At 37.1% G+C, this 17046-nt stretch overlaps 1 protein-coding gene and 1 pseudogene across 1 annotated transcript; one reads left to right on the forward strand and one right to left on the reverse strand.

Moving 5' to 3' along the window:
• Positions 1-272: 272 nt before the first annotated feature.
• On the reverse strand, positions 273-1415 carry LOC114221325 (olfactory receptor 4K13-like; annotated as a pseudogene).
• Positions 1416-11144: 9729 nt separating this feature from the next.
• On the forward strand, positions 11145-12082 carry LOC114221426 (olfactory receptor 4L1-like). Its single transcript, XM_028119544.2, is given in 2 exon segments — positions 11145-12027; positions 12030-12082. Coding segments are annotated over 2 exon segments (936 nt in total).
• The last annotated feature ends 4964 nt before the right edge of the window (positions 12083-17046 follow it).

The raw sequence follows: 17046 nt of genomic DNA on the forward strand, positions 1-17046 counted from the left end.
ATGATGGCAACAATGATGATGATGCCTCTGATGATTGTAATGTTTCAATTAAAAGGTTGTTTGTTCTGCAGGCAACCCTCTCGGGTCCCAACCCTCTTCTGGAGCTTTGTACTATCACTTTACTATCGCTCAGTAAAACTGCTTTGCTGCCCACCAAAAAAATCATAAAATAAAATATATAAAACAAACAAAACAAAAATTAAATAAATAAAACAAAGTAAAATAATAAAATAAAAAAATAAAATAAATAAAATAAAAAGTTGTTCTGGAACTCACTTGGTGTTTGTTTTTCTTATTGCTTTCTTCATGTGTTTATTCCTGAATGTGTAGACGATTGGATTTAAAAGGGGAGTGAAAATTGTGCAAAACACAGAAAGGATCTTATTTATGGAGACCCTGCTGAATGGCCATATGTAGATAAAGATACAAGGTCCAAAGAACAGTACCACTACTGTAATGTGGGCTGAAAGAGTGGACAAAGCTTTGGAAGATCCACTGGAGGATTGATGCCAGACAGTAATCAGAACGATGCTATCAGAGATGAACAGAAAGATGAAATAGATCAAAGTAAGTGGTCCAGTAAATGCAATGACTAACAGCTCCAGGATGTAAGTGTCGATACAGGCAAGTCTGATGACCTGAGGCAGATCACACACACACACACACACACACACACACACACACACACACAACTATCCATAACATTGGGGCCACAGAATAGTAAAGTTACTGTGAGCACCATTTAGCTCATATTGGCACAAAACCAGTGGTCAAGGACAGAAGTGAAAGTCCGATGTAAACACGATGGCTCATGATGGTTTTGTAATACAGGGATTTGCATACGGCAATGAATCTATCAGTTGCCATGGCTACATCATCTTACTTCCACCTAAAATGTGAAGAAAGACCATCTGGACCATGCAACCTACATAGGAGATAGCCTGATATTCACTAATTAGGGCACAGATCATTTTAGGAGTAGCAAATGAAGCCAGGGACATATCAATAAAGGAGAGGTTGGCCAGTAAGAAGTACATGGGAGAGGGGCGCCTGGGTGGCTCAGTCTTAAGCATCTGCCTTCAGCTCAGGTCATGATCCCAGGGTCCTGGGATTGAGCCCCTCAACGGACTCCCTGCTCGGCAGGAAGCCCGCTTCTCCCTCTCCCACTCTGCCCCCCGCTTGTGTTCCCTCTCTTGCTGTCTCTCTGTCAAATAAATAAACAAAATCTTTAAAAAAAAAGAAGTACATGGGAGAGTTTAAACAAGGGTCCAGTTTTACTCCAAAGATAATAATGAGTTTACCTAATACAATGGCTATGTAGGTAATTGAAAAAAAAACCAAATCTGTAACTCATGAAGCTCCGTGAATCCCAGGAAAATAAACTCAGAAACCGTGGAGTTATTTTGTTTCTCCATTTGTTTTTTTTTTTTTTTAAAGATTTTATTTATTTATTTGAGAGAGCGAGAATGAGAGAGAGAGAGAGCACATGAGAGGGGGGAGGGTCAGAGGGAGAAGCAGACTCCCCGCTGAGCGGGGAGCCCAATGCGGGACTCGATCCTGGGACTCCAGGATCATGACCTGAGCCGAAGGCAGTCGCTTAACCAACTGAGCCACCCAGGCGCCCTTGTTTCTCCATTTGTTTGACTGTTGACATATATTGACTAACACAAAACAAAACAAAAAATAGAATAAAGTCTGTGAATTAAAGCTGAGAGATGAAATACATATTCACTTAACTCTCTTCCTAAAATCCACTGAAATGTGCAAAAAGAATCAAAATTGTTGAATACTGAATCCAAAAATTTTTGAAAAAATAGACATAATTTCTTAGCAAAGGTTATGAAGGATTTCTACCAAAAACTAAGACATTTGAACAAGATTGAAGCCAGCAATATCTAACTCATATCTGCACTAATCTTGAGAAAAGTGGTATCCGAGTTGTGTGAAAGAATTTAGAAATTCCTTGCCCCTTTTTTAGAGGATAAGGTATAGATTTATTGGTTGTCCATGGGCAAAGAAGAGGTTTCATCTTGAAATCTATTTCTACTCTGCATAATAGTAAGGGGCATATTGGTGAAGGAGAGGCCAAATGGTTTTCTAACTAAAAAATGGGACCAAGAAAAATGAAATTAAGTAGATTTGGAATATAGAACATGGAGAATCTAGGAGTCAGTTCTGTAGTGGCTGCTGAAAGTCAGATGAACATTGATAATAAACACTATGAGTTTTAGACAGTTGAATCTATGGTTGGCCAAATTGAGGCCGCTTCTCACCTTTTTCCATAAGGTGGAAAAAAGGCTCAGATGGGTCTTCTCCCATGGGCTCTGACTTTACTTCAAGCCCATGAATTTAGTAGATAGGAAGGTACAGTGCTCAGATATGGCACAAATGGATGCTTGCTACTAGCTTCTTACTGCCTTGCTTTAGTTACTTTCTTTGTTAAATAGTTAAACAACCTAATGGATTTGGTATAACATCCATATTATTTATGGGAGAGTATGATTGTAGAGTTCTGAAAAACAAAGGAGGATCTGTAGGGAACAGATACGTGTGCTTCTAGATGACTAAGGCAAACCCATGTGGAATGACATCCATTTAAGCATGAATGATGTCAGCCAGAAATTTTGAAACAAAGTACCAAGGAAGATAGGACAGATACCTACAAAGAGATAGTAGTAACAGAACAAAGTATCTGAGACTAAAGAAAAATGTGAGATCTGAAAAAAATGACAAAATGTGAAAAAACACAAAAGAGTTTACATCTGACTGATGATATCATTCATAGAAATAAACACAATGTAGTTTTAAAATATTTTGAAATGTTTTAAGAATTTGGAGAAGTATGAGAATAACATAATTAAGATATCATACTATTATTCAGAATTAACAAATACTTATATTTTGTATCATTTGGCATCACAATTTAAAATAAAAACTACTGGCATAGGTAAAGTTCCCTATCCTCTTACTATTTTGAGTGTGGCTTATAAAAATGAATAAATGATATCCTATCATAACAAGATTCTGTAAAGAAAAATTTTATTTTTACCAAGGAATTGCTATTATAAAAATGGTGTAGCCATCAGTTTGTTCTCTGTATTTGTAGGTCTCATTCTGTTTTTTATTTTTTATTCATTTGTTTGGTTTTTTAGATTCCACATATAAAAGAACACATTGATGGTTGCCAGAGAGGAGGGGTGGGAAGGTGAGCAAAATGGGTGAAGGGGAATGGGAGAGATAGGATTCCAGTTATGGAATGAATAAGTCATGGGGGAATAAAAGTTACAGTACAGGGCCTAAAGTCAATGGTATTGTACTAGGGTTGCATAGTAACAGATGGTAGCTACACTTGAGGTGAGCATAGGATTACATATAGATTTGTGGAATACCTGTTACCTGAAACTAAGGTAATATAGTATGTGATGTATACTCAAATTTTAAAAAATAATGCAATTAATGTAAGGTACATGTTTATTTACATGTGAAAGACTTTTTCAAGATTATATCACTTGAAGTAGAATTACTAGGTCATTTTCAACTAATATAATAATGTCAAATTCTCAAAAAAGGGTTTTCCAAGTTTATCCAGCCACTTCCTTACAAATCTTGGTTTTTTGTTAGCTCTTATTCTAACCACTCTTTCTTACTGAAGGAATGCAAAAATGGTGCATTAGGATATCTCTAATTAATGACATTAAAGATATAGGTAAACAACATAATTTTTAAATGACAACAAAATAAACATCTTCTTATTTTTTTTAATTTTTATTTTTTAAGTAGGCTCCATATCCAGCATAGAGTGGAGTTCAATGCGGGGCTTGAACTTGACTCTGAGATCCAGACCTAAGTTGAGATTAAGAGTCAGATGCTTAACTGAAAGAGCCACCCAAGCACCCCAGGATTTAATGTCTTTTTTTAGTTAAAAAATAATTTTTAAGTAAGCTCCATGCCCATTGTGGAGCCAGCTGAATGAGGGGCTTGAACTCACATCCCTGAGATCAAGAGTCGGACTCTCAACCAACTGAGCCACCCAGGCAACCCTTGAAAACAAAATAAACATCTAATAAGTAGAGAGATGTATTAGGTTCGTAAATTATAAATATGTAATTATCTTTAAATTCACATAATATTTAACATAATCCCTGTGTGAATCCAAGGAGAGTTTCTGAAATCAACAAGTTTTTTCAGAAATGTATATGGAAATGCAAAAGGCCAAGATGGGCCAGGGCAATTTTGAAGAACAAAGCCAGAGGATTTATACTAAAATATATCAAGATCTCCTATAACGCTATATAATAAGAGAGTTTGATGTTGGCTCAAGAACCTAAAAATAAACCAATTTAACTGAAAATATCAGAAAAGCTCTACTTGATGATGACACCAACACATAACAGTAAAACACATTTGTGGAGAGACAGGCAGAACTGTTCACTGTTGAGCCAGGAGGGTTGCAATGAAATAAGTTAATGGGTGCTGGTGGTCCTTCTTTAGAAAAGAGGTGCTTCTTGGTATCAGAATTCTATAATATCAATAAATGTCAGCAGTTAGATTTATCATATTCTCCTAAAAAGCTAACTTCCAAATTCATATTGCTTAGCTTCTAAGGTTTGACATTTTAATTATTCCTTCTGAGTTTGTTCTCAGGTTTGCCTGATTAAAAAGTAGACTAGGGAGCAGGTGAGATCACCTTCCCAGGACATATTACAAGGTTGCATGCATCAGTGACCCAGTCCCACCTAGCTTCTCCATGAAATGATGAAAGAAGAGAAGAACCATGCTAAAGTTTTACTTGTTAGTTTTCCTACTAAATTCTGCCTTTTGACATGTGACTTTGCTGTGTGACATAGTGCTGTTTGCCTTCATGTACTACTTAGTCCACAACATAGAGTTACAGCATTTCAAAGAATGAGGACTCAATGCATGAAGAAAAAACAACATATAATAGAAAGTATTGTCCAGACCTACACATAAACTCATATATAACTGTGATATATAACAAATAGAATTTGGGTCAGTAAGGAAAATATTCAACCAACTGCTAATGGGGCAACTAATTCACAATCAGGGCTGAGGAGATCAGATTTCCAGGCTGAGTTTTCATTTGAAAATAAACTTCAGAGATTTAAAAGATTTTTGTCTTAAAACTACAAAATGAGTAAAAGCAAACACAGGTAAATATTTCAATATAATGGTGCTGATAAAATATTTTGGATATGTAAAAATTAGAATCCATGAAGTAAAGACTCAGAGTTAACTTTCTGAAAGTGAAAAAATAAAGAGAGTGAAGATAAAGTAAGAGATGAGAATATATTTTCAACAAATGAATCAAAGAGCTATTACCTCTGATTAGTAGGAAAAGGTTAAAGAAACCATGGAAAAGTGGGGAAATCATTTGGATCGGCAATTCACAGAAACAGAACTACGAAAATATTTAAGCACAAAAGTAATCAGCCCTCTGTGTGCTAAATGAGAAAAAAAATATGCAACTAAGAATACTTTATCCAGGTAGGCTGTCATTGAAAATAGAAGGAGTGATAAAAAGCTTCCAGGACAAACAGAAACTAAAATAATTTGTGATCACCAAACCAGCCCCATAAGAAATATTTTTTTTAAAGATTTTATTTATTTGAGAGAGAGAATGAGATAGAGAGAGGGAGCATGAGGGGAGGGAGGGTCAGAGGGAGAAGCAGACTCCCCGCTGACAGCAGGGAGCCTGATGCGGGACTCGATCCCGAGACTCCAGGATCATGACCTGAGCCGAAGGCAGTCGCTCAACCAACTGAGCCACCCAGGTGCCCCCCCATAAGAAATATTGAAAGGGGTCCTCTAAGCCAAGAGACAGCCTGTTGTCAGTAGTAATTTATAACACATAGAGATCTATTTTTATGTTGAGGGTGTTATGCTCAGAGAAGTCTGCAGATTACTCATCTAAAAATTATCCAAATATTATTAGAAAGAAGGTAAGAGAATAGCTTGGAGTAATACGAGGGAAAGCAAACTTCCATTAATTCAAAGATGTCTACAATTCCTATAGCACAACTGATCAATCAACACTCTCACACCCATTGTAATCAAGCCAATACGCAGAGAGAGTATTGCAGGGCCAGAAATTAAGTGTAAACATCTCTCCTGGTCATGCTAGGACAGCAGCTTCCATGCTCTAACAATTCCCACTGAAATTTGGATTCCCAGAGCTCCAACACATCTGCCTCCATGTGATTTACATGTTTATAAAAGAAGCAGAAGATAGTATATGCATTCATATACAGAGCATCGCAGAGAATGAAAAGCAGATTTTTATTTTGATTAACCCTTTGAACATATTTTCTTAATACTGTGCCTTCAGAACAGGTAAGTGGAAACATCATAGAAAGCTAATTTGTTAAAGGTTTAATATACCGAAGATGGTATTTTAATTAATTTTCTGTTGGCTAGAAGGAAAAGGCTGCAGCTTTTGAGACACCACATCCTCTCTCATGGGTGCCTGGGTGGCTCAGTCAGTTAAGCATCTGCCATCAGCTCAGGTCATGATCCCAGGGTTTGGGATCTAGACCCACATCAGGCTCCCTGCTCAGGAGGGAGTCAGCTTCTCCCTCTCCCTCTGTCCCCTTCCCCCACTCATGCTCACTCTCTCTTTCTCTCTCTCTCTCAAATAAATAAAATCTTTTTAAAAAATCCTCTCTCACTGGGAGATCACATTACTATTTCACAATGATGTAGGACCAAGGATTTTTATACAAATTTAAAGGATATATGCTCTCAACATGATATTGATGGTCAGTGATTAAAAATGATGACTAAAATTAAGAAAAGCAAATTGTGAGGATCTAGGTAACTCATACTAGCATTGAAAACAATGTAATAGCTAGAAACTCATCTTTTTTTTTTTTTTTACACAATGGTGATATTTTTCTTTTCATCATTTCGGGTGCTGACAGGACATGTAAATAAACACATCATAATGAAAGCTGGAGAAGGAGCAGGTGAGGGAGAATTAGTAACCAGAGCTAAATAGGTCTGCCTAAAACTGACCATTACACCATAAATACAAATGAGATTTCAGGAATAAAGAGGGAGAAGTCCTTACAAGATTTTCATATGCAGGCAAAGGAAGGAAACTGAATAATTCAGGAAACTCATATGAGTATTCTAAATAGTAGGAAAAATATCAAGAAAACCTTTTAACAAAAAGAAAGTATTTAGTTTCTAAATGCATAAGGCTGTCAAAAATGTAAATCAAATAGGGGACATTAAAAATTTTAAAACCTAGTTGTATTGGATATGCAGTATGTCATTGATTGTCTCATAGTGAAATATATCTGAGTACAAGTAGCTGGATAGTAGGCAAACTATTTAAAAATATTAAACTAATATATTAACAATACTTTAAACTTAAGAATATAAGCAAAAATGTATAGTAGTTTCAGTTTCACTGAACTATAACTCATATACTATGAAATTTACCTGATTTCAATACATATTTCAGTGATTATTACTATATTCACAAAGTTATGCAACCATTACCACAATCTTATTTTAAACCATTTTATCATCACCGAAAGAAAAGACTGCCCATTTACACTCACTCCCTAGCTCAAAGTGATCACTAATGTACTTTCTATCTCTATAGATTTGTTTAGCAGACATTTCATGTAAATAAAATCATCCATGTGGCCTTTTGTGTAAGGCTTCTTTTACTTAGCCTAATGTTTTTGAGGTCCTTCAGTACTTTACAATAAGTATGTGTAAATTTTGAAAAACATAAAATCAGTGAAGATTGAAATTTTTATTTTCTCTTCAAGTGCCTATAATGAAAGGAGGAAATACTTGAAACAATTATTCTTATATTAAGTAACATATATTGTATACACGTGGGCAAGAGCAGAAATGCTCATATCCAACTATTTAATAAAACAAGTCTTGGCTTGTTCTTTTCCTAGTGGGGATTTATAGGGAAATTCTTGGCTTGTAATCTTGGATTTACATGAATGACTCAGATTCAGTGCATGCCATCTTGGCGCTCATTCTGTGCCTGGCCAGAATCTTACACATACACCCTCTCACCTAATACCACATCTCTTTAGGGTAGTCCTGCATCTAAGATATGGGAAATTTACCTCTTTATGTGGATCTAGATTTTTCATTTACTAATGAAGATGTGGGGAATAAATGATTACAAAGTTCCCTCCTAGTCAAATATATAATTATTCTACCTTCAATTTCCTCCAAAGTACATCATAAATTGACTAAAATAATTATAATAAAATATGCAATTGCTTATTGAAGAGGAAGAAAATTTTCTTCGCTAACAGAATTTCTGTCTCAACTATATACATTCTTTCATTTATATTGCCTTTATTCACTCATCATATAAAAACAGGTATATTAAGTATAGAACTAAAGAAATAGTTTTAGAAATTTGCTTGGGAAAGGAAAGAGGAATAAGAGAAACAAATACTGGGAAAGCTATTGGCATAAATGAATGCCAGCATTCTCTCTAAAATAAAATGAAAAGGCAAAATAAAGCTGTAATGTAGGCTTTATTTGTATTAACTGCACTACACTTAACTGTATTCATTTCATATTCAGGTTTTTCTGTTGTTGTTGTATCATGGGGCATGAAATTCCATGTAGCAAAGGTATTCCCAAATTGTACCTGGCATATTTATTTTATATTCATTCAATCATCAGGCCTTCTCATTTCTCCAAAGTGCACCTAATTATTAAAATTCCTTTTGGGGTGCCTGGATGGTCATTTGGTGAGCATCCGACCCTTGATTTCAGCTTAGGTTATGATCTCAGGGTCGTGGGATGGAGCCCCGCATCAGGCTCCACCCTCAGCTTGGAGTCTGCTTGAGATTCTCCCTTTCCCTCAGCCCCTCCCCCTACTGGCTCTTTCTAAATAAACAAACAAATAAATAAAATCTTTAAAAAAACGTTACTTTCACAATGGTCTCCAGAGCAAAATTCCTGCTCACTCACTCGATAATCATGAAACAGTCCTTCAAAGAGGGTGTGCTGGGTGGCTGTCCTCTGTGTGCTCTTCCAGACCCACTGTCATCATTCAACATCTACTCTGTCTACTCCTAGAGGTTCACTGACAAGAACATCACTTTCATCTTTATTTTCCCTAATTTGTAGGCATTATCCAGTTCTCAATAAAATCTCAGATAGGAAAGCAGTGGAGGGAATTAAGGCTGGATAATGGTGGTAGGACATTTGGACAACGGCCAGAGTAGAAATAAAAACATGGAGAAAGTTACAGGTCATTGGAGAAAAGAGAACAGGTGCTTCCTATGCACCTTCCTATCTGCATTCAGTCCCTTTTTGAAATGTACCACTCCTCCTACCCACTCCTCTGAATTCTCTTCTTCCCATAAATCTTCACATATGCTCTAAGCTTTGTCCTTTTTGTTCACAGACCATGAGGATTTTGTTTACTTTTTAAGTATTCTGAAGATAACAAGTGAGCCTAAAGCTGTAGCGGAAAGGGTCACTTGGAATTGGTCTCCATCCTTTTAAAATTCTTATAATATGTCACATATACCATGTACTAACTTAAAACTTTTGTTTGGTTTCTTGCTATTTTTTGTGTGATAACTATGTATCTCTAGATTGTCTCTGGAAGTGGGCAATGATTCATTCTGCATAAGAAAATACAGTGTAATTAACTGTAACATAGAAAGATCCCAACATACCTGTTGAAGCATATCTCCTAAGGAATTCACATGGAACATATGAATTCAATCAATACTTGTTAACTTGGCCATAAAAATATGTTCCTTTAATTTGGGAGGCAACATGTACACTGGTATGGGCCCAGATTCAGGATCAGACCAACTGGACTTGATACCAGCTTTGACCCTTGTTAGCTGTGTAACTGTAAGTCATTAAATACTTCTATGCCTTAGTTTCCTTATATGCAAAATGAGAATAATAATAATGCCACCCTCCTGGGATTGTTATAAGCATTAAATGCATTAATAAATGTTAAACACTTAGAACACAGTATAGCACATAGTGATCACTTAATTGTTACTGATCATTTTAGATCACTCTAAAGCCTATGAATAATAAAAACACCAAGTAAAGACAATGTAGTATGATGTTACAACCAAAGCAAAATCTATATGTTAGGGTTGAATCATTTCACTATTTACTTCTTAACTATTACATACGTACATTTACACAAAACACACCCACTTCTCACTGTGAACAGTAGTAATACAAGAAATTGAGAAAACAAGCTCATAAAGATCTAAGGATGAGTCCATGCTTCCAGAAATTCTCAGTATACTACACAACAGAAACAAAAAAGCAAAATTATTTTTAAAAATATATTATTTATTTATTTAGAGAGAGAGTGTGTGAGTGGGGGTAAGGGCAGAGGGAGAAGGAGGGAGAGAATCTCAAGCAGATGAGTGTGGAGCTCTGTGCAGAGCTCGATCTCACAACCCTGAGATCATGACCTGAGCTGAAACCAAGAATTGGATGCTTAACGGACTAAGCCACCCAGGCACCCAAAAAGCAAAATTATTTTTAATGAATTAAAAGACTTCTTTCATATACAAATTAGCCCTAGGTTTTGTGTGTGTGTGTGTGTGTGTGTGTGTGTGTGTGTGTGTGTGTATTTTCTTTATTTATTTTAGAAACATAGAATGATCTTAATAAGTTACTTCACTGATACAGGACAATAAAATTTCCTCATCTTTGAAATTCTATATTCCTCATATATCATAAGATAATCTCAAGAGGTAATAGAAAATAGGAATAATAAATGGCAAAATAAATACTAATGTAACTACTTATCTTATTTTTCTATGTGAGCATATTAGTAACAATCAAGATCAATTGATAAAAAAGGGTCATTTAATAGAATGAAACAAGAGAAAATAAAATTTCCACTCTTTCAAGCGCTTTTTAATTGCTGCATAACTATAAGAATATTGTTTCAAAGTGATGTGACCCATAAAATAATTTCAAATTATAGACAGTGATGCTGATATGTTTAATATTATATATTTTCATAAGTTCAACTATTATTCATCAAATAGAAATAGAAAAACATCAGTGCTAACTGTGGCTTTATTTTTGTTTATTCTCTTTGTATAAAAGAACTACTGGAGCCTTTCTGATTCAAGTAAATGGATCTTAAAAATGGATCTGTAGTGACTGAGTTTATTTTACTAGGATTTTCTGGACAATGGGAACTTCAGATTTTCTTCTTTGTAACATCCTCCTTGATCTACAGTGCTACTGTGTTGGGAAATATTCTCATTATGGTCACAGTGACATTTAGTTCCACTCTTCATTCTCTCAAGTACTTCCTCCTTGGAAACCTCTCTTTTCTGGATATGTGTCTCTCCACTGTCACCACATCCAAAATGATCACAGACTTACTCAATGAACACAAGACCATCTCCATATGGGGCTGCATGACCCAGATGTTCTTTATGCATTTCTTTGGGGGTGCTGAGATGACTCTTTTGATAGCCATGGCCTTTGACAGATATGTAGCCATATGCAAACCCCTGCACTACAGGACAATCATGAGCCACAGGCTGCTGAGTGGGTTTGTGATACTTTCATGGACAATTGGGTTTGTACACACCATGAGCCAGATGGTATTAACAGTAAACTTGCCTTTCTGTGGTCCCAATGTCATAGACAATATATTTTGTGACCTTCCCCTTGTGATTAAGCTTGCTTGCATGGACACATATACCCTGGAATTCTTTGTCATTGTTGACAGTGGGCTGCTCTCATTCATCTGTCTCATCCTACTGCCTGTCTCCTACACTGTCATCCTGATCACTGTACAACAAAGATCATCCGGAGGGCTCTCCAAGTCTCCGTCCCCACTGTCTGCACACATCATTGTGGTCACTCTGTTCTTTGGACCTTGTATCTTTATCTATGCCTGGCCATTCAATAGTTTTGCAGGCAATAAAGTCCTTGCTGTATTTTACACTGTTATCACACCCTTACTGAATCCTATTATTTACACCCTGAGAAATCAGAAAATGCAAGGGCCCTGAGAAAATTACGGTTCCAACATGTTATCTCTACACAGAACTTCTAGATTTGAGCACTATATAATTAACACAACTTTCAAATACTGTGCTAACAGAAGTTGAATAGATTATATTTAATACATGGTTTCACTCTTCTTATGTTAGAGTGAATAACCTGTGCAGAAAACCATAAAATATTTTAATTCACATTTACTGCTGCTAAAGCACATAATGATAATGAGTGACCTACAGCAAAACAGACATTTGAAATCATTGAGTATTTTTCCATAGATATTCAATATATATTTATTAGTGAAGAAATATTAAAAATACGGTGAATACTAATAGAGATGATTTTAATATATATGAATTGTTAATGACATTCATAAATTTATACTATCTTTAAATGAGATACCAGCAGAAATCATGAGTGAAATAATGTGAACAACAATGGGAAATATATCATTCTAATCTCTTGATCCAGTGAGACAAAAAATAAGAATAAAAAATTTTACAGTAGAATGAATATAAAATGCTAGAGAGAACGTAAGATACCAGAGGGAAGGAACCAATGAAAAGACAGTTTCAGAAGAACTACAAAAAACAGCCTTGAAACCAAGTGCTCCAAGAAATATCATAATGATGCACAGTTGCCTTTCAAACCTCAATAAATAAAAGTAGAAGTATATTTCTTGATTTTAGGTACTATATCATGTAACTTATTCTTTCCAAGTGCTTTACATAAAATTACACTTAAATTTGCCTCTGGTAAGCTTGTAATCCTTATTGTAATTATCAGCTAAATCTGATTTGATTGTGAGTGTTGAGGAGGGGGCAGTGCATGCTAAATTGGAAATCCCATACTCATTGATGGTACTCTTAAGTATCCTCTCCCAATTCAAGACACCAACATTTCTTGTCTCCTCTAGGCAACAGCTTTCTAAACAATTCTAAACCACTGTATAAGTTCTTTCCTCCACTGAATGCATTCTCCACAAGCATCCAGAGTGATGTGATTAAAATGCAATTCTCAATGTTTCTTCCCTGGCTAAAACTATTTTCTGGCATTGAGACGATGGTTCATATCCTTAACTGGCCTTCAAAAGGCAACTGGCTTGTGGAATTCCGCTCTAATCTACTTTTTCATAATGCCAGATTTATACTGACTTTCTTTTCTTTTCTTTTTTAAAGACTGCCGGGTTCATTTTTTTTACTGTATATTTGCCTTTCATTTATTTTTTTATTATATTCAGTTAGCCAACATATAGTACATCATTAATTTTTGATGTAGAGTTCAACAATTCATTAGTTGCGTATAACACCCAGTGCTCATCACAACACCTGCCCTCCTTAATACATCACTTGGTTACCCCATCTCCCCACCCCCTCCCTTCTGAAAACCTCAGTTTATTCCCGGAGTCGAGAGTCTTTCATGGTTTGTCTCCCTTTCTGATTTCTTCCCTTCAGTTTATATCTTTCAAATTCTCCAGAGTATCAGGAATCTTAATTGAGAACTATTATACCCAGGCTGTTTCCTTCACCTAGAATAATCTTCTATTACTTCTTCACCCAGCTAACTTCCTCTTACAGTACAGAACCCACATCCAATATTACATTTTAGAACACCATTCCTATATGCCCTTGGCCAGTTTCAATTTCTTTATTTTACTCATTTATAGATGCTGCGGTTTCCATCCTTTGCATAAAATATGGCAATAATTATTTGCACACTTATAAGTTAATGTCAGCTTTGTCTTTAGCAATAAATTCTATGTATCTCCAATATCTAGCATACATATTGGCACCCATCAGTTCATACATATTCATTGAATGAAGAAAAGATGAAATAACTGTATTCTAGCAGAGTATCATTCAATTTGACATACAACTAAGAAAAACATGCACTTCTACTGTGAGATATCTGTTATAAATTAGAGTACATAAGGGTATATATTGCTCATATATTTTAGTAATTGAATTATATGGATTAGAGCCTTGTTATTAAAGAAAAGGAATGTGGGGAGGCGGAGCAAGATGGCCAAGGAGTAGGAGACCTAGATTTCATCTGGTCTCAGGAATTCAGCTGAATAGGGATCAAACCATTCTGAACACCTACGAACTCAACAGGAGATCGAACAGGAGAGTAGCAACAACTCTCTGAACAGAGAAGCGACCACTTACTGGAAGGTAGGGCTTGCGGAGAAGTGAATCCGAGGCGATATTCGGGAGGATAGACGGCGGGGGAGGGGCCTCCGCCGGCCGCTTCTGGCAAGTGATAGAGCCGCGGAGCACAAAATCGGACCTTTTAGAAGTCGGCTCCGCGGAGGGAAGTCGCTGCAGTGGCTAAGCGGGGGGTGGAATCCTCCCGGGACAGTGTGGTCTCAGGACCCTTGGGGTCACAGAGATACCGGGGTGCCTGAGTGCAGCAGAGCTCCCAGGTATCAGAGCAGGGAAACCGGCTGCAGATACGGAGCAGAGTCGCGGGTTCTCAGCTCGGGGTTGCCATAAACTGTGATCTGCGGCCCAGTCGGGGCACGGCTCCCCCAGCAGGGACCCAACAAGCAGCAGATCCGGGGAGACTCCCCTTCCTTCCCGGGGAGGAGCGGTGCGGGAACGCACTGCAGGGATCTGCTGGGTTTGGAGACTCCGCGCGGGGTCGGGTGCCAGAGAGAGCAACGCTCGGTCACAGGCCGGGTGAGCACGGAGTGCGGCCGGAGACCGGGGACACGGAAGTGACTGCTTTTCTCTGGGGGCACACTGAGGAGCGGGGCCCCGAGTTCTCAGCTCCTTCAAGTGGAGATTGGGAGGCCGCCATTTCTGCCCTGGGCCTCCAAGGCTGTACCGAGAGCTTGCAGGGAACAAAAGCTCCTGAGAGCAAACCGGAGCAGCTTCCTTAGCCCGGACCGACAAGGGCGGGGCAATTCCGCCTCCGGCAAAGACATTTGGGAACCACGGCAACAGGCCCCTCCCCCAGAAGATCAGCACAAACAGCCAGCAAGCCAAGACCAAGTTGATCGATCAAGGAGAATAGGAGAACTCCAGCGCTAGGGGAATACTGCACATAGATTCATGGCTTTTTTTTTTTTTTTTTTTACCATGATTCATTATTTCATCAAAGTTAATTTTTGTTGACTGTTTTTTTTTTTATTTTTCTTTTTCCCTTTTTCAACCAACATCTTATAAATCCCTTTAAAAAAAAAAAAAACATTTTTTATTTTTCATTTTTAGAGTCATATTTTATCCCTTCATAGTAGTTACCCTTATTTTTGGCATATATATATATAAGTTGTTCTTTCTTTAAAATTTTGAGGTACAGTTTCTTCTAACAGATCAAAATATACCCTAAATCACTAGTGTATGGCTTTGTTCTAGTCTCCTGCCTGATCACATTCTCTCCCTTTTTCCTTTTTTTTTCTCTTATATCTTCTTTCTTTTTTCAAACAACTTATCTTACCAAGTCCTTTTATAAAATCTTTTATAATTTTCATCTTTACAGTCATCTTCCATCCCTTCATTGTATCAACCCTTATTTTGTACATATATGTCTTTCTTCCTTTAAAATTTTAGGAGGCACTTTTTTCTAACAGACCAAAATACGCCCAAAATCTAGTGTGTGGCACTGATCTATGCACTAGCCTGATCATATTTGATCATATTCTGCCTTTTTTGTATTGTTTTGTTTTAGTTTTTATCTTTTTTTTCTTTTTTTTTTTCTTTTTCTCTTTCTTTTTTCTTTCTTTCCCTTTCTTTTCCCCTGGTGTCAGGTCTTTTCTGATTTGTATACAGTATATTTGCTGGGGACGTTGTTAACCTGTTAGCATTTTGTTCTCACATTCATATATTCTCCTCTGGACAAAATGACAAGACGAAAGAAATCACCTCAGCAAAAAGAACAAGAGGTAGTACCGTCAGCCAGGGACCTACTCAATACCGATATTAGTACGATGTCGGACCTAGAGTTCAGAATCATGATTTTAAAGATACTAGCTGGGCTTGAAAAAAGCGTGGAAGTTATTAGAGAAACCCTTTCTGGAGAAATAAAAGAACTAAAATCTAACCCAATCGAAATCAAAAAGGCTATTGATGAGGTGCAATCAAAAATGGGGGCACTAAATGCTAGGATAAATGAGGCAGAAGAGAGAATCAGCGATATAGAAGACCAAATGATGGAAAATAAAGAGGCTGAGAAAGAGAGAGAGAAACAACTACAGGATCACGAGGGCAGAATTCGAGAGATAAGTGATATGATAAGACGAAACAACATTAGAATAATTGGGATCCCAGAAGAAGAAGAGAGAGGGGGGCAGAAGGTATATTGGAGCAAATTATAGCAGAGAACTTCCCTAATGTGAGGAAGGAAACAGGCATTAAAATCCAGGAGGCACAAAGAACCCCTCTCAAAATCAATAATAATAGGTCAACACCCCGACATCTAATAGTAAAACTTACGAGTCTCAGAGACAAAGAGAAAATCCTGAAAGCAGCTCGGGAGAAGAGATATGTAACCTACAATGGTAGAAACATTAGATTGGCAACAGACCTATCCACAGAGACCTGGCAGGCCAGAAAGGACTGGCAAGATATCTTCAGAGCACTAAACGAGAAAAATATGCAGCCAAGAATACTATATCCAGCTAGGCTATCATTGAAAATAGAAGGAGAGATAAAAAGCTTCCAGAACAAACAAAAACTAAAGGAATTTGCAAACACGAAACCAGCCCTCCAAGAAATATTGAGAGGGGTCCTCTAAGCAAAGAAAGAACCTAAAAGCAGCAAAGAGCAGAAACGAACACAGACAACAGACAGTTAACAGTCACCTTACAGGTAATACAATGACACTAAATTCATACCTTTCAATAGTTACCCTGAATGTAAATGGGCTAAATGCCCCAATCAAAAGACACAGGCTATCAGATTGGATTAAAAAACAAGACCCATCCATATGCTGTCTGCAAGAGACTCATTTTAGACCCAAAGACACCCCCAGATTGAAAGTGAGGGGGTGGAAAACCATTTACCATGCTAATGGACA

The sequence above is a fragment of the Eumetopias jubatus genome, unplaced genomic scaffold (assembly GCF_037043125.1).
Source record: "Eumetopias jubatus isolate StellerSeaLion01/CBP00866 unplaced genomic scaffold, mEumJub1_p1.0 scaffold_7, whole genome shotgun sequence".
Taxonomy (NCBI): Eukaryota; Metazoa; Chordata; class Mammalia; order Carnivora; family Otariidae; genus Eumetopias; species Eumetopias jubatus.